The sequence below is a fragment of the Lethenteron reissneri genome, chromosome 10 (assembly GCF_015708825.2).
Source record: "Lethenteron reissneri isolate LAM-NWPU_2019-01 chromosome 10, ASM1570882v1, whole genome shotgun sequence".
Taxonomy (NCBI): Eukaryota; Metazoa; Chordata; class Hyperoartia; order Petromyzontiformes; family Petromyzontidae; genus Lethenteron; species Lethenteron reissneri.
Genome location: NC_083788.1, coordinates 11,377,670 through 11,404,938, shown reverse-complemented (window position 1 = coordinate 11,404,938; position 27,269 = coordinate 11,377,670). Strand labels below are relative to the sequence as shown.

At 55.4% G+C, this 27,269-nt stretch overlaps 1 protein-coding gene across 5 annotated transcripts; it reads right to left on the bottom strand.

Annotated features, from left to right (window-relative positions):
- Nucleotides 1–1,073: 1,073 nt before the first annotated feature.
- On the bottom strand, nt 1,074–15,406 carry LOC133340626 (glycerol-3-phosphate phosphatase-like). 5 transcript variants are annotated; one of them, XM_061549002.1, is made up of 5 exons: nt 15,267–15,406; nt 10,780–11,173; nt 8,710–8,930; nt 6,104–6,499; nt 1,074–3,486 (listed from the first exon to the last, which is right to left on the bottom strand). In XM_061549002.1, exons 2-4 carry the CDS (start codon nt 11,160–11,162, stop codon nt 6,111–6,113), a joined length of 993 nt encoding a protein of 330 aa, XP_061404986.1. In that variant the 5' UTR covers nt 11,163–11,173; nt 15,267–15,406; the 3' UTR covers nt 1,074–3,486; nt 6,104–6,110. The 5 variants fall into 5 exon arrangements, with proteins under 5 accessions (XP_061404986.1, XP_061404989.1, XP_061404988.1 ...); XM_061549005.1 differs by having other exon boundaries at nt 15,283–15,338; XM_061549004.1 differs by lacking the exon at nt 15,267–15,406 and adding an exon at nt 14,595–14,668.
- Between the last annotated feature and the right edge of the window lie 11,863 nt (nt 15,407–27,269).

Genomic DNA, 27,269 nt, shown 5'->3' with positions numbered 1-27,269 from the left:
CTCCACTGATCTCCACTGCGATCTCCACTGACCTCCACTGCGATCTCCACTGCGATCTCCACTGCGATCTCCACTGCGCTCTCCACAGATTTCCACTGCGATCTCCACTGCGATCTCCACTGCGATCTCCACTGATCTCACTGCGATCTCCACTGATCTCCGCTGCGATCTCCACTGCTCTCCACTGCGATCTCCACTGATCTCCACTGCGATCTCCTGCCGCGTCTGAAAGCAGCGGGGTTCACGGTGGAAGCCGGCGCAGATGCGCGGGAGATCACGGACAAACGGAGAGATAACCAGAACCGGCACCCAACAATTGCCCAAGCTCTGCAAACTCCGGCAGGGGTCGACAACCGGCGGCTCGTTAAGGACTGCAGTGTGGATCTTGAAATTCGAAAAAAATTGTCGCTTCTTGTTTTTCTGTTTGCGACCTCTGACCTTGAAAGTCTAGTTAACCATGGGAGTCCCAGTTCACCATGTGAGTCCAGTTCGCCATGGAAGTCCTGTTTACCATGAATCCAGTTCACCATGTGATTCTAGTTTACCATGAAGTCCAGTTTTACCATAGGCAGGGGTCGGCAAACCTGCGGCTGCGGAGCGGCTCACGAAGGCCCACCACCACCACCGTCTCGTATTCACGACGCGCATTGCGGCCCTTGACATCGCGAGCCCTTGACGCTTTGTTACCGAATTCGAAAACAAAGTGTCCGCTCTTGCCGTTTCGGTTGCCTATTCACTGGGCCACCTCCACGCATTCGTCTTTTATACGCCCGTGGGAGGAATCGCGAGCACATTCCCACACGGGTGCCAGAGGCAAGGTGACGCCTGAATGCCACCCCCCCTCCCGTGCGGATGTCATGTGCACTGCAACGCGGGAAGGGGGTTGGTGACCTCTGCGCTTTCACGGGGTGGGGAGATTCGCGGACTCCAGGCCCGCGTAGTTCCTCGTCTCGCTCCAGGCGGGAGCTCGCGTCCCGTGGTGGGACAGGGGTACGACGCCGCGCTGTGACCGTCGGAAGACCACTCGTCGTTATGACAAAGTCCCGAAAAAACACCAACGTAAACAATCGGTTATCGTTTTTTTTTTTTGGGGGGGGGGTTGTGGGAGGGGAAGCCGGGGGAAGGGTTATTGTAATGTTTTAATCAATAAATACGGTACACACACCACACACACACACCACCACCACCACACACGTAACATCACGGCATCGTCACACGGCGGCACACACGGTGGCATCTTTAACAGCTGCGAGAAGAACGCCCACGTCCCTGTAGCTCCGTTTGCAGGCGCGTGGGAGCAGTTGATGTTTCATATTTGGGGGGGGCGGGCGGGGGAGTTAGGGAATCCACAGAGCCAAGGATATTCATTTGGGGGGGGCACAGAATATCGGTCGACCCCCCCCCCTCCCAATTGACCCCCCGGCTCCCCCCCGCTCCCCTCACCCCTTGACATCAAATATCCCCACACCCGTATGGGTGTCGCTCGAGTTGTATTCTAAACGGGTTGTCCAGGGTAAGTTAACAAATATAACCACCGTACCATAGACATTGTTACAACAAATATTCGTATTATCATTATGATCACGGTTACTTCAGGACGATTTGGCGAAGGCTAATAAGTTTGACGCTAATGTTAAAATACTCCCCCCCCCTTCTAAGGGGGTGCAACGGATGCGGTTCGTGCGCAATTCAGGAATCGATTTTAGTTTGAATTTAAACTTAGCGCTGTGGTGTGGCGTATGTTCCACGAAGTGCCGGATTATCCCAGTAGCACAAGTAGCTACTGTTTGTAGTAGCTACGGGCCCCGCACTTTCAAGCGCCCCGCGTTAAATGCTTTCAAGCAATCAATTCCGGTTCAGTGATTCTGCACTTGCTCTGTCACTATAGTACTATACCGCCTTCAACTTGTATAGACTGGGCGTTTAAGGTTAGCGATTTGTCTAGAAAATGAAAAAATACAATTGCTTTACTATGCAAGTTTAAGATTTGCGTTTTAATATTGACGTTTTTTTTTTAGGGTCCCTTAATAACATCATACGCTGCAGGTCCCGCACTTAGCTTAATCCGGCACTGCTTCCACAGCACCGAGCGACGGTCCAATTGCACGCGGATCGGCTGGGCTTGCGCGTGTGTCAACGGCATCGCCCTCCACGTGGACCGTCTTGCGAGCGGTTGCTTGACCGGTTGCTCACAGCAGAGCGGGGCGGGGGGGTGAAGGACTCACTCAGACTGCTGAAGCGCCGATTGTGCTCGGAGATTCGTGGCGGCGCGTTTCATCGCCACCGTGGCACGTTTTGTAAAGTACAGACCCGCACGATCGACCGGCCGCTCGCTTGGCCGCTCGATCGATCGCATGATCGATCGACCGCACGATCGATCGCACGATCGATCGACCGCACGATCGATCGCACGATTGGCCGCTCGACCGACCGACCCCTCGATCGACCGACCGACCCCTTGATTGATCGACCGCTTGATCGATCGACCGCTCGATCGATTGACTGACCGATTGCTCTATGGACCGCTCAATCGACTCCGTGCATCGTCGCCGCATCGCTGCACCCACGCACGTCACGCGTAGTCTAGAATATTCAGGAAGCGCTAAACAGACTTGACGACATTTACCGCGCACCAGGTGATTATCTGACAATGATGAACCCCAGCCAAGGAGACCCCCCCCCCCCCAATCGCCCAGAACCCTGGCCCTCGCTCCTTGCGAAATAAATAAAACGACGTCACCGCCCGACCGTGTGGTGTTGGGAGCTGAATCGACAAACGTAAACCGCTGCGCTGCTGAATCCTCCCTTCGTAATCGACGACTCGACATGTTGTTGTTATTGTTGTTTACGAGGCGTAGCTGAGCCCGGAAAGTGTAATTTAGCTCGGCCGGAACGGGGTCCAGAACGCTCTTTTCCGAGAAGTTCTATTTTAGGTTCTGCCACCCAGCCACGATACCTCTCCCCCGCCTGATCTTTGTGCAGTCCACTTTTGTTGTTTTGCTCTAAACCAGTTCCGCAGGATTATAAGCACGTAGGCTACAATAATAAATATAAATAAAATATCACGACGTTTCTATCGCAACACAAGCAATTGCCTGATATTTTAAAGAACATTCTATCTACGTGGCTTTACCGAAAGACCAATAGAATGTATTCCTGCTTTAAGTCAAGATTTACAATAATAAAGGTTAATTTGTATTATCTGCGTGTAGAGGCGTTGCCTTGTACGTCAGTGGCGGTGTCTCGCGCCGATATAACCACGGTCTGCTCAAGCCGGCCTGGCAAAGTGCAGCGTTCCGGAAAGTGTCGTGGGTCAGAGGTTAAACCGCGACTCGTATTCCGCGCGGTGCTTCGACTACAACAACAACAGCAGCTGCCGTTCGCCACCAAGTGGCGGTGACGTCGCCGCCACGGGAGCTTGTGCCAGGCCAGGTGCACTCCGAGGCCACGTGAAGTGTCGAAGGCGACCACGAAGATGATGATGACCTAGATGACAGACAGAGATCCCGGTATAGCCTTAACAGACTGCTGGGGCAAGTGCTGTTAAGCGAGCAACTATGAAGGCCGGCACGACACACGAGGGGGTGGGTGGCCAACACCACGCTGGGCCGCCTGTATCTCCCGAGTGGCGATGCTCACACATCGCACCAGGTGCTTATTTGAGGCCGAGTCGACCTAGGTGAGGCCCAGGACCGGTTCAGATAACCGTTACTGGGTGTTGAGTGGCCGTGAGCGGGAATCGAACCCGGCCCCACCGGGTTCGTGGCGCAGCGCAATAACCGCGACACCACCGCTCGCAAGCGCGCGAACATCGCGGAACGTAAACGGACAGGAAGCGGAACACAATCATGAACACCGAACAAGGAGAGAGACTCGGCGGCCACTGCTCCACCCCGTCTCCTGCGGGGAGACCTTGGGCGGGGAAAGCCACGGGATTAACGGGGTTCAGTTCACTTATGAACGAATCAATCTGAGTGATGAGACTGCGTGAGGATTCTGTGATGGGACCGAGTGATGGTTGTATGAGATGGGTCTTAGTGATGTGTGCGAGTGATGGGTGTGAGTTATGGGACTGAATGGTGGTTGTGTAGTGACATTGAATGAGTCACTGCAGCGCGTGGCACGGGGAGATTGGTAGACAATGGGATTGGGGGTAGCAGCCCGCTCTACCAGTTAGACCCTTGGGCCAAGCCCGGACCCTTCCGCGCTTGGCGGTGGCCTCCACCCCCGTGTGGCACTGGATGAAGAGAACCAAGCTTGGAAAAGTCCTCCGCCACTGAGAATGGACGAGTGTTTTTTTCTTCGACCACCACGAACTCTCGCTCGAAAATGTTGCGATTAAGACGGAAATATTTCCTCGTCTGTCGTAATCGGTGCACTTGATGTGTGGGGGAGTAGTAAGGGCTCCTGATATCGTGGGGTAAGATCTCTTGTGCGGGTTGTGGTCATGCTTCTTTTTGGCTGTCCGGGACAGGACTGTCCATGGTTGAGAAATTAATAAAACTTTAAATAGTAAATAGTCGTCGTGGGCTTCGCCTCTTCAAGCTGTGGGTCTGGAAGCATGTTGGCTGTCCCGACCCGGTGTGGAGTTATCCCCTATGGCTGTGAGAGCCGGAATAAACAAGAGGGATAAAGCCTCCTACCAGTGTGTCTGATTTAGTACACTGCAGTTGTATGAGATGGGTCAGAGTGATGGGACTGAGTGATGGGACTGAGCGATGGGACTGAGTGATGGGACTGAGCGATGGGACTGAGTGATGGGACTGAGCGATGGGTCTGAGTGATGGGACTGAGCGATGGGACTGAGCGATGGGACTGAGTTATGGGTCTGAGAGATGGGACTGAGTGATGGGACTGAGCGATGGGACTGAGTGATGGGACTGAGCGATGGGTCTGAGTGATGGGACTGAGCGATGGGACTGAGTTATGGGTCTGAGAGATGGGACTGACTGAGTGATGGGTCTGAGTGATGGGACTGAGCGATGGGACTGAGCGATGGGACTGAGTGATGGGACTGAGCGATGGGACTGAGTTATGGGTCTGAGAGATGGGACTGAGTGATGGGACTGAGCGATGGGACTGAGTGATGGGACTGAGCGATGGGTCTGAGTGATGGGACTGAGCGATGGGACTGAGTTATGGGTCTGAGAGATGGGACTGAGCGATGGGACTGAGCGATGGGTCTGAGTGATGGGACTGAGCGATGGGACTGAGCGATGGGACTGAGCGATGGGTCTGAGTTATGGGTCTGAGAGATGGGACTGAGTGATGGGTCTGAGTGATGGGACTGAGTGATGGGACTGAGCGATGGGACTGAGTGATGGGTCTGAGCGATGGGACTGAGCGATGGGACTGAGCGATGGGTCTGAGTTATGGGTCTGAGAGATGGGACTGAGTGATGGGTCTGAGTGATGGGACTGAGTGATGGGTCAGAGTGATGGGTCTGAGTGATGGGTCTGAGTGATGGGTCAGAGTGATGGGACTGAGTGATGGGTCAGAGTGATGGGTCTGAGTGATGGGTCTGAGTGATGGGTCAGAGTGATGGGTCAGAGTGATGGGTCAGAGTGATGGGTCTGAGTGATGGGTCAGAGTGATGGGTCAGAGTGATGGGTCTGAGTGATGGGTCAGAGTGATGGGTCAGAGTGATGGGACTGAGCGATGGGACTGAGCGATGGGTCTGAGTGATGGGTCTGAGTGATGGGACTGAGTGATGGGTCAGAGTGATGGGTCAGAGTGATGGGTCTGAGTGATGGGTCTGAGTGATGGGACTGAGCGATGGGACTGAGCGATGGGTCTGAGTTATGGGTCTGAGAGATGGGACTGACTGAGTGATGGGTTTGAGATACGGGTCTAAGTGATGGGTCTGAGCGATGGGTTTGAGATACGGGTCTAAGTGATGGGTCTGAGCGATGGGTCTCCACCACCACTCTCACCATCACTACCAATCACTACCGCCACGAACCACAACTATCATCATTTCCATCAAGACCAGTCGCTGCCACCACCACCATCACTAATATGACTGCCATCACCACTTCCGTCACCGCCACCACCAATCGCCGGATCCCCTCCCCCCCCGCCACTCCCCCCCGCCCTTCCCCACCGCCGCTTTAGACGCCGCCATCCGAGTCGTCGTCCTCCCCCTCCTCCGAGCCGGCCCCGGGGTTCGCCCGGATCTGCGCCGCGCCCAGCAGGTCGGCGACGCTCTCGATGTAAAAGTCGGGCACGTGGTGCCGGCGGGCGGGCTCCGCGAGGCAGCCACGCGCATCCTCCAGGCTGGAGACGCCGCTGAGCGCCAGCACGCTCCGCAGGCCGCACGCGTTGCCGAACGCCACGTCCATGTCGAGGCGGTCGCCCACGATGAGCGTGCGTGCCGGGTCCAGGGCCCCGCCGGGGCTCGTGGCGGCGATGCAGCGCAGGATGAAGGGGCTCGGCTTGCCCAGCACCGTGGCCTGCCGCGCCGCGCCCGTCTCCACTGCCGCCAGCAGGCTGCCCGTGACTGCGCGGAGCGAGAGGGCGAGCGAGCGGACGGTCGTTGTCATTGTCGTTGACGTCATCGACGACGTCATCATCGACGTCATCATCGACGTCATCATCGACGTCATTGCCATTGCCCCCCACCTATCGTGTTCATCATTGCTGCCCCCCTTTCACCATCACAGCTGCCCTCCATCATCATTATCATCAGCGCCACCCCCCCCCCCGTCATCGTAATCTTCATCACTGACCCCACCATCATCATCATCATCATCGCCCCATGCCCCCCATCATTATCATCACCACCCTGCCGTCATCATCACCATCATCACCACAGCCGCCGCCGCCACCTGTGTGTGTGCGTGACCCTCACTCTGCTTGTCAGTGTCGCCCCATTTGCGCACCATTCCCGCTCCATCCCCCCGCACCCCCCCCCAACCCCCCACCCCACCTATCTGACCGGTAGTACGCTCGACCTTCCCCTGGTTTGTTCGTTCGTTTGTTGTCGTTTCAATAAATAAATAAAACACTTCGGGCGCGTAAACAACGAACAACAAAAAACCGAGAACTCTGACCCAGCTGTCTCCCTAGGCTACGTCGAATCGGGGCGACTGCCCCGGGCCCCGCGCTTTGGGGGAGGGGGGGAGCGCCCCCGCGCTTCGACGTCACGGTGTCTGACATTATACTTCCCCGTTTAATTTCAAGCCGTCGATTAGCACGGTTGGCTACCGTACGGCGCAAAAGAAGTTCGACACGCGTGCATAGACCAGGCGCTCGCCGACTGCACTTGACCCGCCCAATCGTCCATCGAGGCTATGCGGGGGACCTTTGACTTTGGTGTTTGCGACTGGATCGCCGCTTTCTATTGGCTTCAGCGTCGCACTTCCACCAAATGACTCCTGGCAGCCCCTGGTGGCCTTCAGCGTGGCCCCCCTGACGTGCGCCCCCCCCCCTCCCCCGAGAATCATCATCATCATCGTGCTGCTGTCAAACCCCCAATGGTTTCAAACGGTGTGGCCGGGGCCCACTCACACCGACGCGATGTCTTATCGGCGAAAGTGACCTCCCCTCTGAAAATGAGTTCCCGAACACTCCCTGCGTCTCATCCACAACTGCCCCGTGTCTCATCCACAACTGCCACGTGTCTCATCCACAACTGCCCCGAGTTTCATCCACACTACCCGTGTCTCATCCACAACTGCCCCGTGTCTCATCAACAACTGCACCGTGTCTCATCCACAACTGCCACGTGTCTCATCCACAACTGCCACGTGTCTCATCCACAACTGCCCCGTGTCTCATCCACAACTGCCACGTGTCTCATCCACAACTGCCACGTGTCTCATCCACAACTGCCCCGTGTCTCATCCACAACTGCCACGTGTCTCATCCACAACTGCCCCGTGTCTCATCCACAACTGCCCCAAGTCTCATCCACAACTGCCCCGTGTCTCATCCACAACTGCCCCGTGTCTCATCCACAACTGCCCCAAGTCTCATCCACAACTGCCCCGTGTCTCATCCACAACTGCCCCAAGTCTCATCCACAACTGCCCCGTGTCTCATCCACAACTGCCCCGTGTCTCATCCACAACTGCCACGTGTCTCATCAACAACTGCCCCGTGTCTCATCCACAACTGCCACGTGTCTCATCCACAACTGCCACGTGTCTCATCCACAACTGCCCCGTGTCTCATCCACAACTGCCACGTGTCTCATCCACAACTGCCCCGTGTCTCATCCACAACTGCCACGTGTCTCATCCACAACTGCCCCGTGTCTCATCCACAACTGCCCCAAGTCTCATCCACAACTGCCCCGTGTCTCATCCACAACTGCCCCAAGTCTCATCCACAACTGCCCCGTGTCTCATCCACAACTGCCCCGAGTCTCATCCACAACTGCCCCGTGTCTCATCCACAACTGCCACGTGTCTCATCCACAACTGCCACGTGTCTCATCCACAACTGCCCCGTGTCTCATCCACAACTGCCACGTGTCTCATCCACAACTGCCACGTGTCTCATCCACAACTGCCCCGTGTCTCATCCACAACTGCCACGTGTCTCATCCACAACTGCCCCGTGTCTCATCCACAACTGCCCCGTGTCTCATCCACAACTGCCCCAAGTCTCATCCACAACTGCCCCGTGTCTCATCCACAACTGCCCCGAGTCTCATCCACAACTGCCCCGTGTCTCATCACCCCCCCCCCCCCCCCCACCGCGTACCGGGCAGCACGCGCCCCGGCGCCACGAGTTCGGCGTGGTCGCGGTTGGTGGCGAGGAAGAGGCACCCGGGGCGCGCCAGGTAGCAGCACGCCTTGATGAGCTTCATGTAGCTGAAGTGCTCGTCAAACGCCACCAGCACGGCGCCCACGTCCGGCTCCAGCGGCAGGTTGGTCCACTGCTCCACGTCGCCAAAGGCCGGCTCGGGCCCGGCCTCAACGTAGCTACACGGTTGGTGGTGGGTGGTGAGAGAATTGTGGGGAAGTATGGTGAGGATAGGAAGGAGGAAATAGTCGGAGTCTTTGGTGAGACTGCGGGAGGAGGGATCCGATGGCGTCCAGTCGGGGCGCAGGGTTCGGCAAGTCGCAGCGACGAACATTATTACGCAAGAGGAGACGATATGAGCGCGGGATAATCGAGGTGTCATGGGAGGGACAAGCCCCACCTGTGGGAAGATCTTCATCCTTCCATCCTCCCCCTCCTCCTCCTCCTGGCTTCCCACCGCTCCTCATTCCGTCGCTCTCAGCAACACACCCAGTGCCCGATTATCCTCGCAGCAAAAGTAGCTACACATGCAGCTACGGGCCCCGCGCTTTCAAGGGCCCCCTCGCTACGAATGCTTTCAAGCTATCAATTCCTGATTCTGCACTTGCTCTATTACTGTAGTACTATACCGCCTTCAACTTTTACGAACGACTGGGTGTTTAAGGTTAGCGATTTGTCGTATTATCTGGTCGTATAGCAAATGAAAAAATCCAATTACTTTACGATGCAAGTTAAAAATGTCTTTTAATATTTACGTGTTTATTTAATTTTATTTAGGGCCCCGTTATAACATCATGTGCTACAGGCCCCGCACTCATCTTAACCCGGTACTGAGCACATCCTTCACCCCCACCCCTCTCAACACCTCGCCGCATGCCCCCCCCCCCACTCCTCTCCCTCCCTCCCGCCCCATTCTGTCGTCATCTTTACCTGTTGCCAGATTCCCTCATCTGTCTCTCTCCACCCAGCCATGTTTACACTTCTCTCTCACCACTCCTCCCTCTTGCTCATCGATTCATCCCACACGCCTCCACACCCCCCCCCCCTCGCGTCTCACCTGATGCCCGCGTCGCTCACCTGCCGGCACACGGCCGCAGCATCCCCCCAGACTCCCCCCCCTCCCCCCAGACTCCCCCCTCCCTCCCCTCCCCCCAGACTCCTACCTCCCCCTAGACTCCCCCCTCCCCCCAGGCTCCCCCCTCCCTCTCCTCCCCCCAGACTCCCCCCTCCCCCCAGACTCCCCCCTCCCTCCCCTCCCCCCAGACTCCCCCCTCCCCCCAGACTCCCCCCTCCCTCCCCTCCCCCCAGACTCCCCCTTCCCCCCAGACTCCCCCCTCCCTCCCCTCCCCCCAGACTCCCCCCTCCCCCCAGACTCCCCCCTCCCTCCCCTCCCCCCAGACTCCCCCCTCCCCTCAGACTCCCCCCTCCCTCCCCTCCCCCCAGACTCCCCCCTCCCCCCAGACTCCCCCCTCCCTCCCCTCCCCCCAGACTCCTACCTCCCCCCAGGCTCCCCCCTCCCTCTCCTCCCCCCAGACTCCCCCCTCCCCCCAGACTCCCCCCTCCCCCCAGACTCCCCCTTCCCTCTCCTCCCCCCAGACTCCCCCCTCCTTCCATCCCTCCAGACTCCCCCCTTCCTCCACTCCCCCCCCCATCCCTCCCCTCCCCCCATCCTCCCCCCCCCCATCCCTCCCCTCCCCCTCCCCCCAGACCCCCCCCTCCCTCCAGACTCCCCCCTCCCTCCACTCCTCCATCCCCCCCCATCCCTCCCCTCCCCCCTCCCCCCAGACTCCCCCCTCCCCCCAGACTCCCCCCTCCCCCCAGACTCCCCCCTCCCTCCAGACTCCCCCCTCCCTCCACTCCTCCATCCCCCCCCATCCCTCCCCTCCCCCCAGACTCCCCCCTCCCTCCCCTCCCCCCATCCCTCCGCCCATCCCTCCCCTCCTCCCATCCCCCAGACTCCCCCCTCCCTCCATCCCTCCATTACTCCCCTCCCAATCTTCCCCCCCCCCCACCCCACCCCCAGCTCACCTGATGCCCGCGTCGCTCAGCTCGCGGCACACGGCTGCGTCCCCGATCACGTAGACGCGCCCGTGCGGCGGCGCCTCGAGGCGCAGGAACTGCGCGGCGAGGAACGCGGAGCCGTAGACGTCGCGACGCGCCGCGCGGAACCCGAGGCGCCGCAGCTTCTCGCGGTGCATGGCGCGCGTCCTGCGGCTGTTGTTGGTGACGAAGAAGACGCGCTTGCCCAGTCGCTTCAGGGCGTTCACCGCGGCCGGAGCCCCGTCGAGGGCTCGGTTGCCTCGCCACAGGACGCCGTCGCAGTCGAAGAGGAAGTTGTCCGTGGAGGACATCACCTCGTCGAGAGCGGCGCCTCGCAGCGGTTGGCATCGCTCGTCCGCGGGCAGGGACATCTTTGTGGGCTCTGTGTGGGGAGAGGAGGGGTGGGTGGGTGGGTGGGAAGGGGGAGAGGAGGGGTGGGTGGGTGGGTGGGGAGGGGGAGGGGTGGGTGGGTGGGGAGGGGGAGAGGAGGGGTGGGTGGGTGGGGAGGGGGGGAGAGGAGGGGTGGGTGGGTGGGTGGGGAGGGGGAGAGGAGGGGTGGGTGGGTGGGTGGGGAGGGGGAGAGGAGGGGTGGGTGGGTGGGTGGGGAGGGGGAGAGGAGGGGTGGGTGGGTGGGGAGGGGGAGAGGAGGGGTGGGTGGGTGATGAGAGAGGGTGGGTGGTGATGGGGGAGAAGGATTTGTGGTTTTGTGCCAATGTGACTTGCCCAATAACGTGAGTGATGGGGGGATGGGAGATGCGGGAGGATGGCGTGGAGGAGGATTGGGTGCGTGTGGATGGGGCTGGATTGCACACGGGATGTGTGTGGGGATTGGGAAGGGTGACTAGATGTGGGCCGTGCAACGAATTGAGTGGATGCGATGGATGGTGATTTTGGTGCGTGGATGGATTGTAAGATCGTCCGAGATTGTGATGTGTGGGTGATGTGTGGGTGGTGGGGGTGATGTGTGGGTAATGTGTGGGTGGTGGGGGTGGTGTGAGGGTGGGGAGGGTTGTGTGAGGGTGGTGTGTGAATGGTGAGGGTGGTGTGTGGGTGGTGTGGGTGGTGAGGGTGGTGTGTGGGTGGTGTGGGTGGTGTGTGGGTGGTGTGTGAGTGGTGAGGGTGGTGTGTGGGTGGTGAGGGTGGTGTGTGAGTGGTGTGGGTGGTGAGGGTGGTGAGGGTGATGTGAGGGTGATGTGAGGGTGGTGTGAGGGTGGTGTGTGAGTGGTGAGGGTGGTGTGTGGGTGGTGTGGGTGGTGAGGGTGGTGTGTGGGTGGTGAGGGTGGTGTGTGGGTGGTGAGGGTGATGTGTGGGTGGTGAGGGTGGTGTGTGGGTGGTGAAGGTGGTGTGTGGGTGGTGTGTGGGTGGTGTGTGGGTGGTGTGGGTGGTGAAGGTGGTGTGTGGGTGGTGTGGGTGGTGAGGGTGATGTGTGGGTGGTTAGGGTGGTGTGTGGGTGATGTGGGTGGTGAGGGTGATGTGTGGGTGGTGAGGGTGGTGTGTGGGTGGTGAGGGTGGTGTGTGGGTGGTAAGGGTGGTGTGTGGGTGGTGAGGGTGGTGAGTGGGTGGTGAGGGTTGTGAGGGTGGTGAGGGTGGTGTGTGGGTGGTGAGGGTGGTGTGTGGGTGGTGAGGGGGGTGTGGGTGGTGAGGGTGTGTGTGGGTGGTGAGGGTGGTGTGTGGGTGGTGATGGTGATGTGTGGGTGGTGAGGGTGGTGTGTGGGTGGTGAGGGTGGTGTGTGGGTGGTGAGGGTGGTGTGTGGGTGGTGAGGGTGGTGAGTGGGTGGTGTGGGTGGTGAGGGTGGTGTGTGGGTGGTGAGGGTGGTGAGGGTGATGTGTGGGTGGTGTGTGGGTGGTGAGGGTGGTGTGTGGGTGGTGAGGGTGGTGAGGGTGATGTGTGGGTGGTGAGGGTGGTGAGGGTGATGTGTGGGTGGTGAGGGTGATGTGTGGGTGGTGTGTGGGTGGTGAGGGTGGTGTGTGGGTGGTGAGGGTGGTGTGAGGGTGGTGAGGGTGGTGTGTGGGTGGTGATGGTGGTGAGGGATGAGGGTGGTGTGAGGGTGGTGAGGGGGTGGGAGGGTGGTGAGTGGGTGGTGAGGGTTGTGAGGGTGGTGAGGGTGGTGTGTGGGTGGTGAGGGTGGTGTGTGGGTGGTGAGGGGGGTGTGTGGGTGGTGAGGGTGGTGTGTGGGTGGTGAGGGTGGTGTGTGGTGGTGATGGTGATGTGGTGGGTGGTGGGTGGTGGGTGGTGAGGGTGGTGTGGGTGGTGAGGGTGGTGTGTGGGTGGTGAGGGTGGTGAGTGGGTGGTGTGGGTGTGAGGGGGTGTGTGGTGGTGAGGGTGGTGAGGGTGATGTGTGGGTGGTGTGTGGGGTGAGGGTGGTGTGTGGGTGGTGAGGGTGGTGAGGGTGATTGTGGTGGTGAGGGTGGTGAGGGTGATGTGTGGTGGTGAGGGTGATGTGTGGTGGTGTGTGGGTGGTGAGGGTGGTGTGGGTGGTGAGGGGTGTGAGGGTGGTGAGGGTGGTGTGTGGGTGGGATGGTGGTGAGGATGAGGGTGTGTGAGGGTGGTGAGGGTGGTGAGGGTGGTGAGGGTGATGTGAGGGTGGTGTGTGGGTGGTGAGGGTGGTGAGGGTGGTGAGGGTGGTGTGTGGGTGGTGAGGGTGGTGAGGGTGGTGTGTGGGTGGTGAGGGTGGTGAGGGTGATGTGAGGGTGGTGTGTGGGTGGTGAGGGGTGGTGAGGGTGGTGAGGGTGGTGAGGGTGGTGAGGGTGGTGTGTGGGTGGTGAGGGTGGTGAGGGTGGTGAGGGTGGTGTGTGGGTGGTGAGGGTGGTGAGGGTGATGTGAGGGTGGTGAGGGTGGTGAGGGTGGTGAGGGTGGTGTGTGGGTGGTGAGGGTGGTGAAGGTGATGTGTGGGTGGTGAGGGTGGTGAGGGTGATGTGAGGGTGGTGTGTGGGTGGTGAGGGTGGTGTTTGGGTGGTGATGGTGGTGAGGGGGTGGTGAGGGTGGTGAGAGTGATGTGTGGGTGGTGAGGGTGGTGAGGGTGGTGTGAGGGTGGTGAGGGTGCTGAGTGGGTGGTGAGGGTGGTGAGGGTGGTGTGGGTGGTGTGAGGGTGGTGAGGGTGCTGAGTGGGTGGTGAGGGTGGTGAGGGAGGTGGTGAGGGTGGTGAGGGTGGTGTGGTGGTTTATTACAAATGCCGGGAGGGTCGCGATGCGATGAGCGGGTGGACGGAGATGATGAGCACCGCCGCTGTCGCTGCTGCTGATGACGTTGGTGGCGATGATGCTGCTACTGCTGATGATGATGATGACGTCGGTGCTGCTAATGCTGCTGCGACTGATGATGATGACGTCGGTGCTGCTGATGCTGCTACTGATGATGATGACTTTGGTGCTGCTGATGCTGCTGATGATGATATTGGTGCTGCTGCTGATGCTGATGATGACGTTGGTGCTGCTGATGATGATGATGTTGGTGCTGCTGATGATGATGATATTGGTGCTGATGCTGATGATGACGTTGGTGCTGCTGATGATGATGATGTTGGTGCTGCTGCTGATGCTGCTGCTGATGATGATGTTGGTGCTGCTGATGATGCTGCTGCTGATGATGATGATGACGTTGGTGCTGCTGCTGATGCTGCTACTGATGATGATGATGCTGCTACTGATGATGATCGTGCGAACGAGGCCGAGGCTCGTGATAGATGTCGACGCTGCTTCTTAGGGTGGTGACCATGGTGATGATGGTGGTGGTGATGGTGATGATGGTGGTGATGATGGCCGCTGTAAATTGGAGATACAAACAACGCGCGCGCCGCCCGCACCGAGAGCCGAGAGCGATCGGCCCTGCGCACGCGTGGATGGGGCGTGGAGACGGCACGGGCACGCCCCCAGAGCCCCCTCCCCTTGGACCCCGTTCTCCCCCCCACTCTCCCTCCACCTCCCCCACTCCCCCCCCCACTCTCCCTCCTCCTCCCCCTCCTCCTCCCCCTCCTCCTCCCCCCCACTCTCTCTCCTCCCCCCCCCCCACTCTCTCTCCTCCCCCCCCCCCACTCTCCCCCCTCCTCCCCCACCTTTCCCACTCTCCCTCCCCCCCCACTCTCTCTCCTCCTCCCCCCCACTCTCTCCCCCACACCCCTCCTCCTTCCCCACTCCCCCTCCTCCTCCCCCACTCCCCCACTCTCTCCTCCTCCTTCCCCTGATCCCATTCCCTCCCCTCGCCCTGTCTCCCCCTGGACCCCACCCCTTGATCCCCTGCCCCCCCCCCTTTATTCCCCCGATCCCACCCCACCCCCGAACCCCCTGATCCCACCCTCCTGATTATATGTTCCCGTGACCCCCCCCCCCTACTCATAACCCCCCTCCCCCTGATCCTCAAAGCTCTTCTTAGCTCCTCCTGACCCCCCCCCCCCACACACACCCATGATCCCTCTACCTCCCCCTGATCCCCACCACTATCCCCCCCCCAGCCCCCCCGATCTCCCCTGATCACCCACCTCTATGTCGGCCTACCCAGGTGCTATGGTTTGCTCGACTGAGATGACCGGCAGATGCACCACCATCTGCGCTTCGCCAAATCGCTGCGTCTCATCCACCCGGCGCTCCGCTCGCTATTGTGAGCCGTCGCTCCTCTGCCCTCCGCTGTTACTGGAGGGCGACTGCCTCCTACCGCTCAGTAGCAGCAGCGGCGTCCTTCACGAGCTGCCTCTTCCACAGAGACCGATGTTGACACCGCTGGTACCGCTCATCGGCAAGTCCACTCAACTCCACGTCCTCCTTCCTGTATACCGCATCGGCTGCATCTCTTCTCCAGCCCGTGCTGCGCCCCCGTTTAGCCCCCTCTCTGTCCGGCCGAACAAAAGCTGCCTCGGCATGGCGTTAGCTGGGCACGCTGGCCTCGTGACCCAGCCAATGTGGCCTCGCCTGCCAAACTGAGCTCACCGATGCGACTTTGTCCAGACCCTTCAAAGATCGTCGCAGGATGTTTCGAAGCTGCAAAGTGGCCACGGTTTTCGCGATATGTTCACAGCTCATGAGATGCTGATGCCTCTGCGCTGATTCGGAGTGAGACGTCCCGCTGCCAATGCGGTGGTGGTCAATAAGCACACTGCCCAGGTAGGGGAACTCCTCCACTCTGTCCACAAGTGTCACATTGCTTGTATAGAGCTGAGGGGTTGGAGTGTCAGATGAAATGAAATGCCCAGGTGGGTGAATTGTTTTCGTCTGACTGAGTCTCCCAACTCCGTCTCAGGGGTGAGCACCAATCACCACATTCTTGAGCGTACATCACGTGGTTGATTAGTCGTGAGCCGTCCCTTGGTGACACGTGGGGCATCGATCAGCCTTCCCATTGCGTCTGTACCCGATGGATAATAATCCCTTGGTCCGGTCATGGGAAAGGGGCCGTCCATAAATGACGTCACGCACCTAGGGGGGGGGGGGTGGGGGTCAGACATTTGTGACGATGTGTGACGAGGGGGGGGGGGGGTTGAGAAATGTGACGTCACGTCAAAATGCGCAACTTTAAATATAGACAACACGTTCTACTTAATTAAATATACTTTTTAATAAATGTTTTCTCCTACAACATCAGAGTGCAGCGCCACATTAAACACGCACTACAATGACAATAGTTGAAAGCGATTTGAAGCATGTTTTATTTGGGGGGGGGGGGGCAGAGCTTTGTGACGTCATATTTGAGGGGGGGTCTGAATTTCCGTGACGCCGTGTGACGAGGGGGGGGGGGGGGAGCGTAAAAAATCGTTCAAAATCGCGTGACGTCATTTATGGACGGCCCCAAAACTTCTCCTACTGCGTGATAAAAAAACATAACAAAAACACATTAAATAATGTAGCAGGCAGAGGATATATCCCCGTCACAGCCCAAAGGTGAACAGGGAATGGCTCCGACTCCTCGCCACGGCAACTCGTCCGCCAAGCGGAGAGATCCCAAGCGCGTTCACGGCTCCGTGTAATGTTTGGGGTTTAAAAAAAAACAGAAATTCCGCCACGCGCTAAATTCTGCGGGGAAATTTCCACGAGTTGAGTCGAAGATCAACCCCCCACCCCACACACCCACCCACACACCCCCCCCCCACACACACCCCCACACCACACACCCCACCCCACACACCCCCACCCCCGTGACAGCCTCTGCGAGCTGTTCGCGATGAGATACTGATGTTTACACGGGCAGTGCCCCATGAAGCTAGTGGGGGGCCTGGAGCATGTTTGATGTTACGAATGGGCCCTAAATTCATGGCGTGGAAACTACCTCGCGGCCTAACCCAAAAACAAACACGGATCAGGTGAATCATGTTTCAGCTGCCTTAACACTTAACGTGATTATTAAAACACACTAATGTTTAACTGGCATGGCAAAGTAATTGTATTTTTTCATTTGCTGTACAGCCAGATGATACGACAAATCGCTAACCTTTAACACCCGGTCGTTCGTAAAAGTTGAAGGCGGTATAGTACTATAGTAATAGAGCAAGTGCAGAATCAATGAACCGGAATTGATAGCTTGAAAGCGTTTAAGGGCCGTCCATAAATGACGTCACGCGATTTTGGCCGATTTTTTACCCCCCCTCCCCCCTCGTCACACGGCGTCACAAAAAGTCAGACCCCCCCTCAAGTATTACGTCACAAAGCTCTGCCTCCCCCCCCCAAAAAAATAAAAAAAATGCTTCAAATCGATTAAAATTATTGTCATTGTAGCGCGTATTTAATGTGGCGCTGCACTCTGATGTTGTAGGAGAAAACATTTATTAAAAAGTCGATTAAATTAAGTTGAACGTGTTGTCTATATTTATTTAAAGTTGCGCATTTTGATGTGACGTCACATTTCTCAACCCCCCCCCCCCCTCGTCACACATCGTCACAAATGTCTGACCCCCCCCCCGAGGTGCCGTGAACAGACAAATGGGGCAAGTGCTGTTAGCGAGCACCTATGAAGGCCGGCACGGCGCACGAGGGGGTGGGTGGCCAGCACCACGCCCGACCGCCTTTGTCTCCCCAGCGGCGATGTTTACTACACACCGCACCAGGTTCTCAACTTGAGGCTGAGTCGACCTAAGGGAGGCCCAGGACCGTGGTCACACTGCCCGCGTACTGCAGGGGGCGACACAGACCGCGTATTGGATCTCTGTGCGATGCTCATCGGTACCCGGAAAGGGGAAAAATGCTACCAATTATTTGCATGAATAAGGTTAGGCAAGGATCGCAGAAACGCATGATAGCAAGAATTGCGTGGTAGTTTTATGTAGAAAGATCTCATTCATGGCGCCACGGCGGCGAGGAGATGTTAACTACCTCGCCTGGTACACAGGAGGTCGTGAGTTCGATCCCGACCCTGACGCCTGCTGCTGCATATTTGGAGTTTGCGTGTGGACACTGCTCACGGTGGACACTGCTCGTGGTGGACACTGAAAGTGGTGGACACTGCTAGTGGTGGACACTGCTCGTGGTGGACACTGCTAGTGGTGGACACTGCTAGTGGTGGACACTGCTCGTGGTGGACACTGGTAGCAAATGCCACCCCAAGTGGAACCGGACGACTCACGAAGCGCTAAGATTCATCTGCTAATATCGACTTATCACGCGCGTGAATAATCAATCGTTTCCAATTCGCTGTCCCCACGATACGGGGATGCCACGATATACCACGATATACATCGTACGATATATCTTGGTCCACGATATATTTAGTATTTCCTAACAAAGCGTCAAATCGCAAAAGAACAATAATGAAGTTTCGATTAATTAGCAAATACTCCTTTAGATTATAATAGCTTCGTGAAAAAAAATATTGCAATGTTTATACTAAGTAGTTGACGTCACGGGAGTCGTATGACGTAATGATTATGTTGGTCAACAAATAGACGTACTCGTCAATAACAACAGCACCGCGCGTGTGGCTTTAAAAAAAATGTAGACGACGTTTCGGCCCATGGCCCTTCTTCACAGCAAATAATGAGGGACAGGGCAGTAGAGAGGATGTAGTAGTTTACACCCTGGCCACCAGGGCCCGATAAGAATGACAATTCTAACAAAATAATTATTGCGATGACCCGTTTTGTCAAGAGGCACATGAATGGGATATAGCAATCATTCAGTAGACCAGACAAACGGCCTTCAATAATAATCATAATGTTACTAGCTACACGAACTCAGTGAAAGTCGTATTAGAGAATGTTACTGCCACATTACATTACGGGGAATGTTTGTTGCGGCGATCACGTGGTACAGTCGATCCAGCAATGGATTTTCCCTTGTTAATAATATAAACACATATCTCTATATATATGTATTTACGTTTCAGGCCACATTATAATAAATCTAACGATTCGTTTTGCTATTTTTGCGACGTCGCTCGTGTGAATTGCGTCTGGAAGGCTGCTACAAAGGCGGTGGAGCAGCCAACGATTGTTCTGCAGTCCTCGATATATGAAGATGTTCTCAGCTAATTAGTCGTAGGTATTTATAATTATTTTTTATATATGTACTAGCTTTGTTTGTCCGTCCTAGGACGGAATCTGTAATATTTACGAATTTTGTAAAATTGAATTTAATGGCAGTAAATATGGCACAAAACGAAGTAATAAAATACGTCACTTCGTGTCAATGTAGCACTGAATATAACTGACCTTCAATTTGTTCAAATTCACTGCTCTGATACACTTGATTCTCTTCTGCTTTCGGTCGCTGGGGTTGAAATCAATTGGCATTCGATACAATATCTGGAAAATCACCGAGAAATGTCTATTTTAGCATAACGTAGAAGCATAAATTAGGCTTACCTTTAGTCTCAAGAGCTGTAAAAAAATAAAGACACCAAATCCACTTTGTTGCTGTGTAGAATTATTCATTAGATTCACTTTCAATAAAGAAACGTCAAACTTAAGGCGAAATTGCGAAAACAAAAATCCTTCCTTTCGACCTTCTTCTGCGTGAGTGTAAAAATCCACCGGCTCATGAATATTAATGACGTGGGGGGGTGCGGCATGTGGAGTGACATCACACGCTCATGAATATTAATGACGCGGGGGGGGGTGCGGCATGTGGAGTGACGTCACGCGCGTTACACACTGACGTTCTTGGCTCGTTATATGAGTTAATGGGAGGAAAACCGGAGCACCCGGGGGAAAAACTCACGCAATGCGAGGGGGAAACACTCGATCCCACACAGCAGGCACAGACGATAGCATTTGCTGACCAACCATCGTAGGGTGCCAGTCGCTTACAGCCACTTGCTCCAACAGTCCCTTAGAGGGGTTAATCTTTGGGGCCGTCCATAAATGACGTCACGCACCTGGGGGGGGGGGGGTCAGACATTTGTGACGATGTGTGACGAGAGGAGGGGGGGGGGGGTTGAGAAATGTGACGTCACGTAAAAATGCGCAACTTTAAATGAATATAGACAACACGTTCTACTTAATTAAATATAATTTTTTATAATTGTTTTCTCCTACAAAATCAGAGTGCAGCGCCACATTAAATACGCACTACAATGACAATAGTTTAAAGCGATTTGAAGCATTTTTTATTTATTTTGGGGGGGGGAGGGGGCAGAGCTTCGTAACGTCACATTTCAGGGGGGGGGCTCTGACTTTTTGTGACGCCGTGTGACGAGTGGAGGAGAGGGGATGGGGGTCAAAAATCCTCCAAAATCGCGTGACGTCATTTATGGACGGCCCCTTTGTCTTCTGTACGAGTAACTGGTGGCCGCGTTCTGTCGACTTGGGCGTCACACTTCCACCCGCCGATTTCTCACCTCCCCCATCCTTGACGAGGTGAAGAAGAGGCCTCACGCGGAAAGCTGCGGCTGGCTCCTCTCGTCCACGCGCCGTCAGAGATGGATGTTGTGTCGGAGCCGATGATGGAGATCGCTCCTCTGTAGCGGAGGAGGTGGAGGAGGAGGTGGTGGTTCGTGAAAGGCGCTCCCGGGCAAGTGGTTGGGAGCAGAGCCGGCCCAGCCACTAAGCGACCCTTGGAATTGCAAAGGGCCCCGTGGCCAGCAGAGGGCCCCCTAGAGTCACTGCGAGCTAGTGGGTGAAAAAAATCATACATCAAAGGGGCCTCCAACCAAATTTTGTGTATAGGGCCCCCAAAGGTCTAGGGCCGGCTCTGGTTGGGAGGCAGTCGCCCTCCCGGCTAAACAACAGAGGGCGGAGGAGCGACGCTCAACAACCAGAAATGTAAATCTCGACTCGAAGCTTTCGTGGACTGCAGGAGTCCACACTCTTTGGTTGTGTCGGTAAAGTCACGTGGGTAGAAAATAAAATAAAATAGTTCGACATTTTGGCGGACGAGGCATCTGCGACAGCCTCTGCCCCCACCCCCGCCCTGACCCGCACCCTTCACCCCGATAAAGCAAAGACAAAGATCCCCCGTATAGTCTGCACAGACTGTTGGGGCAAGTGCTATATCCCCCCCCGTCCGCTTCAACCCAACGCTGCGGTGCCGGCCCCACCCCAACAAACCTTGAGCCGCTAGCTCAAAGCGGCGTGGAGTGTGCGCGTGTGTGTGAAGCAATGTAATAGAGTGTGTGTGTGTGCGTGTGTGTGTATGTGTGTGCACCTTGTGTATGTGTGTGTGAAGCCATGTAATAGTGTGTGTATGTGTGTGTGTGAAGCCGTGTAATAGAGTGTGTGTGTGTAGAGAGTGTGTGTATGTGAAGACGTGTAATAGAGGGTGTGTGTGTTTATGTGTGTGTATGTGTGTGTGTGAAGCCGTGTAATAGAGGATGTGTGTGTTTATGTGTGTGTGTGAAGCCGTGTAATAGAGTGTGTGTGTATGTGTGTGTATGTGTGTGTATGTGTGTGTGAAGCCATGTAATAGAGTGTGTGTGTGTATGTGTGTATGTGTGTGTGAAACCGCGTTATAGAGTGTGTGTGTGAGGCCGTGTAATAGTGTGTGTGTGTGAAGCCGTGTAATAGAGTGTGTGTGTGTATGTGTGTATGTGTGTGTGAAACCGTGTAATAGAGTGTTTGTGTGAAGCAATGTAATAGTGTGTGTGTGTGTGAAGCCGTGTAATAGAGTGTGTGTGTTAGGCCGTGTAATAGTGTGTGTGTGAAGCCGTGTAATAGAGAGTGTGTGTGTGAAGCCGTGTAATAGAGTGTGTGTGTGTGAAGCCGTGTAATAGAGTGTGTGTGTGTGAAGTCGTGTAATTGAGTGTGTGTGTGAAGTCGTGTAATTGAGTGTGTGTGTGTGAAGCCGTGTAATAGCGTGTGTGTGTGAAGCCGTGTAATAGAGTGTGTGTGTGTGAAGCCGTGTAATAGAGTGTGTGTGTGTGAAGTCGTGTAATTGAGTGTGTGTGTGTGAAGCCGTGTAATAGAGAGTGTGTGTGTGAAGCCGTGTAATAGCGTGTGTGTGTGAAGCCGTGTAATAGAGTGTGTGTGTGAGAAGCCGTGTAATAGAGTGTGTGTGTGAAGTCGTGTAATTGAGTGTGTGTGTGTGTGAAGCCGTGCAATAGAGTGTGTGTGTGTGAAGTCGTGTAATAGAGTGTGTGTGTGTGAAGCCTTGTAATAGAGTGTGTGTGTGAGGCCGTGTAATAGTGTGTGTGTGAAGCCGTATAATAGTGTGTGTGTATGAAGACGTGTAATAGAGTGTGTGTGTGTGAAGCCGTGTAATAATGTGTGTGTGTGAAGCCGTGTAATAGAGTGTGTGTGTGTGAAGCCGTGTAATAATGTGTGTGTGAAGACGTGTAATAGAGTGTGTGTGTGAAGCCATGTAATAGTGTGTGTGTGAAGCCGTGTAATAATGTGTGTGTGTGAAGCCGTGTAATAGAGTGTGTGTGAAGCCGTGTAATAATGTGTGTGTGAAGACGTGTAATAGAGTGTGTGTGTGAAGCCATGTAATAGTGTGTGTGTGAAGCCGTGTAATAGCGTGTGTGTGTGTGAAGCCGTGTAATAGTGTGTGTGTGTATGTGCATGCCTGTGTGTCTGTATTTAGGGAATTGGCGGTGACGTAATGCACTGAGCCTGGCACAAAGCCGGCTGAGATGCTGAGTTTGGCAGTGTCGTGTGGAGGCTGATAATGAGTTAAAGCACGCACACATACACACTCGCTATATGCACACACACACGGCAAGACAAAGACAAAAAACCCCCGTATAGCCTGTGACACACTGTTGGGGCAAGTGCTGTTAGCGAGCATCTCCGAATGCCGGCACGGAATACGAAGGGGTGGGTGCCAGCACCACGCTCGGCCGCCTTTGTCTCCCCAGTGGTGATGTTACTACACACCGCACCGGGTACTAATTTGAGGCTGAGTCGACCGAGGGGAGGCCCAGGACCGGTTCAGATAATCGTCACCGGTGGCGGCCGTGAGCGGGAATCGAACTCGGGTCGCCGGGTTCGTAGCGCAGTGCCACCGCTCCACCACACAAATACAAAGCTTCCCCGTGTAGCCTTGAACAGACACACGGGGCAAGTGCCGTTAGCGAGCGCCTATGAAGGCCGGACTCACCCACACGCACTCCACCTGACCACTCTAAGCCGCCCATTCGCACCGTTCGCTACGTACGGTTATGAAAGAAGTTCAACACACACACAGACCACCCACCTACACCCCTGCCTCGCCTCGTCAACCCCCCCCCCCCCCCCACCGTCCATAAATGACGTCACGCGATTTTGGACGATTTGACCCCCCCCCCCCTCGTCACACGGCGTCACAAAGAGTCAGACCCCCACTCAAATATGACGTCATAAAGCTCTGCCCCCCCCCAAAAAAAAATATAAAACATGCTTCAAATCGCTTTAAACTATTATCATTGTAGTGCGTATTTGATGTGGCGCTGCACTCTGATGTTGTAGGAGAAAACATTTATTAAAAAAGTCTATTTAATTAAGTAGAACGTGTTGTCTGCATTTTGATGTGACGTCACATTTCTCACCCCCCCCCCCCCTCTCGTCACACATCGTCACAAATGTCTGACCCCCCCCCCCCTAGGTGCGTGACGTCATTTATGGACGGCCCCTTACCCAGGAGGAGGTCGGATTGACGGAGAGATGAAGACGAGCCCAACAACCGCATCGGAATCACTTCTTCGGCGAGATCCACTGGCGTCTCGTCCACAACCCCTCCCGTCTCGATTTAAATCTTTCGTGACTGCAGCGATTCATCTTCTTGGTTCTTTCGGTAAAGTCACGTAGAAGTGAAATAATAAAATAATAAAAATAAAACAATAAAATACAATTCTCACGACGTTTCGGCCACAACGCAAGCAGCCGTCCTCAGGTGAAGAACAGGTCTGTCGGAAAGACATTCAATCTTTCCGACAGACCTGTTCATTCAGACGCTGTCTTTCCGACAGACCTGTTCTTCACCTGAGGACGGCTGCTTGCGTTGTGGCCGAAACGTCGTGAGAATTGTATTTTATTATGTTTTATGTTTATTATTTTATTATTTCCCTTCTACGTGACTTTACCGAAAGAACCAAGAAGACCCTCCCCGTCTCGTTTCACTGTGCACGTCTCATCGTTCCGGCCGCTTTCAAACTGCGCTACTTCCGCGGCCGTCTGGAACGCTCTTCTTCCTTTGTGATATTCGGGAAAGCCGCTGGGAGCCGTGCCACCTTTAAATCATCGTCTAGATCAGGGGTGGGGAACCCTTTTTTCTGCCAAGGGCCATTGGGATATTTAGAACATCATTCGCGGGCCATACAAAATGATCAACTTAGAAATGAGCCCGTTATATTTGGTCAAACATTTAATTAACTCACCACTAATGCGATGGCTGGGACTGCTTCTCTTTGGCGAGGCGTGTGATGATGTTCGCTGGTATTGATGATGTTGCTGCTACTCGCAACTGCTTTTACAGGTTTGCTCCTAGATTTATTGAATTTCGAGTCCCGCCTGCGGTTGCCTTGGCAGGGCCACACCAAAATGATTTCGCGGGCCGGACGTTCCCCACCCCTGACCTAGGTGATCATTTCGGCCGGCGGATCGCGCGGCGCTTTCAGACTGCGCTGCTTTCGCGGCCGTCTGGAACGCTCTTCTCCCGTTGAGATATTCTGGGTAAGCCGCTGGGAGCCGTGCCACCTTTGAATCATCACCGAGATTGATCAATCTCATTTCTGTAGCGCTGCACTCTGGGTGCGTTTCGTTTGTTGTCTCTTTCTCGCACCTCCGACTAAGCCGGTTGGCTACATGCGGTGCGAAAGAAGTTACACGTACAGACATACACCTGATGGTTACCGTATTCACACGCACTCGATGATTACCGTATTCACACCGCACTCGATGATTACCGTATTCACCCAATAATAATTTTCACGGTGACCGGCAGCACGCCTGGCCGCCTTTGTCTCCCCCAATGCCGATGTTTACGACACATGGCACCAGCTATTCATGTTTCAGACTGAATCGACACGAGGGCGAGGCTCAGAACCGGTTCACGTATTTGCGACTAATTTTTTGGTCGTTAGCAGAAATCGAAATCGTGGTCGATTCACTTTGACCCACCCCCCCCCCCCCCACATGGACTTTAACAGATTGTCGTGGCTGTTAGCGAGCACCTATTAAGGCCAGGGGGTGGGTGGCCAGCACCACGGCTTGGCCCCGATGTTGACTACACACCGCACCAGCTAACTGATGTTTTGAGTGAGCCGACACTCTGGGAGACCCAGGACCGGTTCAGATAATCAGGTAAGGTCCACTGAGCAATGCAGTTCTTTATCAGAAGCGACCTGGCCACAAATGATAGTTCAACGAATCGGCTTATCCTGTGGAAAATGACAGCAGCCAAACACTCTAAACGCGTGATGCTGATTCTAAATGTGGAGGGGAAAAACCGGAGGACCCGGAGAAAAATCCACGCGACCACGGGGAGAGAAAGAGACGTGCACATTCCAAATATACAGCAGAAGGCGTCAGGGTCGGGATCGAACCCACGACCTCCTGTGTACCAGGCGAGATAGTTAACATCTACTAGCCACCGTGATGATGATGAGAGAAAGACACGCACACTCCAAATATACAGCAGCAGGCGTCAGGGTCGGGATCGAACCCACGACCTCCTGTGTACCAGGCGAGATAGTTAACATCTACTAGCCACCGTGATGATGATGAGAGAGAGACACGCACACTCCAAATATACAGCAGCAGGCGTCAGGGTCGGGACCGAACCCACGACCTCCTGTATACCAGGCGAGGTAGTTAACATCTCCTAGCCACTGTGGCGCCCCATCGCCCCGCGGTTGCTGGCGGTGTCCTCGAGCGAGAATGAAACTCAGATTGTTCGCCTGGTTTGGAATGGTGACCTCGCTAACCGCTGCGCCACCGCTCCACCACCCACCCACTCATTTCTGCCCTCGCCCCACTGGTTGCATTCTGTCAAGCTCTAGCGAGCCGAGCCCTAATGGATTGGTTTAATATACAGGCCGTGGTGTTCCCTTCTTCCTCAACCCGCTGTTATGAGAGCTGGGTTGAGTGGAGGGGGGGGGGTTGGTGGGGGGGCATGGTTGTTGATTGTGGTATCGGGTGTTGGGAAGGAGGAGGTGGGTGGGTGGGGGTGTTTTTTGGGCCCATGGTTTCACGTGAGATGGGATCGCCTGTGGATTTGAGCGAAACGCGAGTTCATTCCGTGGCGTTAAAAAAAATATATAACAGCCGCAGCAGTGGCGCCTTTGTCTTGTGTGTGATGCTGTATGTGTGTGATTCTCTCTGCGTGATACTGTGTGTGTGATACTGTGTGTGTGTGATACTGTCTGTGTGATACTGTGTGTGTGTGATACTGTGTATGTGTGTGTGATACTGTCTGTGTGTGATACTTTCTGTGTGCGTGATACTGTCTGTGTGTGATACTGTGTGTGTGATACTGTGTGTGTGATACTGTGTATGTGTGTGTGATACTGTGTGTGTGTGTGTGATACTGTCTGTGTGTGATACTTTCTGTGTGCGTGATACTGTCTGTGTGTGATACTGTGTGTGTGATACTATGTGTGTGATACTGTGTATGTGTGTGTGATACTGTGTGTGTGTGTGATACTGTGTGTGTGGGAGTGTGTGTGTGTGTGAGGAGCGGTGGTGTAGCGGTTAGCGCTACGCTGCGCTACGAACCTGGCGACCCGGGTTCGATTCCCGCGGACGGCCAACACCAGTGATGGATTATCTGAACCGGTCCTGGGCCTCCCCTAGGTCGACTCGATCTCAAATGAGTACCCGGTGCGATGTGTAAACATCGCCACTGGGGAGACATAGGCGGCCGGGTGTGGTGCCTGCCACCCACCCCGTGTGTCATGCCGGCGTTCACAATACGTCTCGCTAAACGGCACTTGACCAAATGGTCTGTCAAGGCTCTACCGGCGATCTTTGTCTTTGTTTGGTCTTCTGTGAGCGGTGGCGCAGTGGTTAGCGTCTATACTGCGCTGCGTACCCCAGCGAACTCCAGTTGAATCCCCGCTCAAAGATCATCTGAACCGTTCCTGGGCCACAGTTGGGACGGTGCGTAAACATGAGCAACTGGGGAGACAAAGACGGCCGGGGCGTGGTGTC

Coding starts and splice junctions, on each gene's coding strand:
- LOC133340626 (XM_061549002.1), bottom strand. CDS start 11,162: ATGTCCCTGCCCGCGGACGAGCGATGCCAACCGCTGCGAGGCGCCGCT. Junction 8,931..10,779: donor CTGAGCGACGCGGGCATCAG/GTGAGCTGGGGG, acceptor CCAACCGTGTAG/CTACGTTGAGGCCGGGCCCG. Junction 6,500..8,709: donor GCCGGGGCGCGTGCTGCCCG/GTACGCGGTGGG, acceptor CGCTCCGCGCAG/TCACGGGCAGCCTGCTGGCG.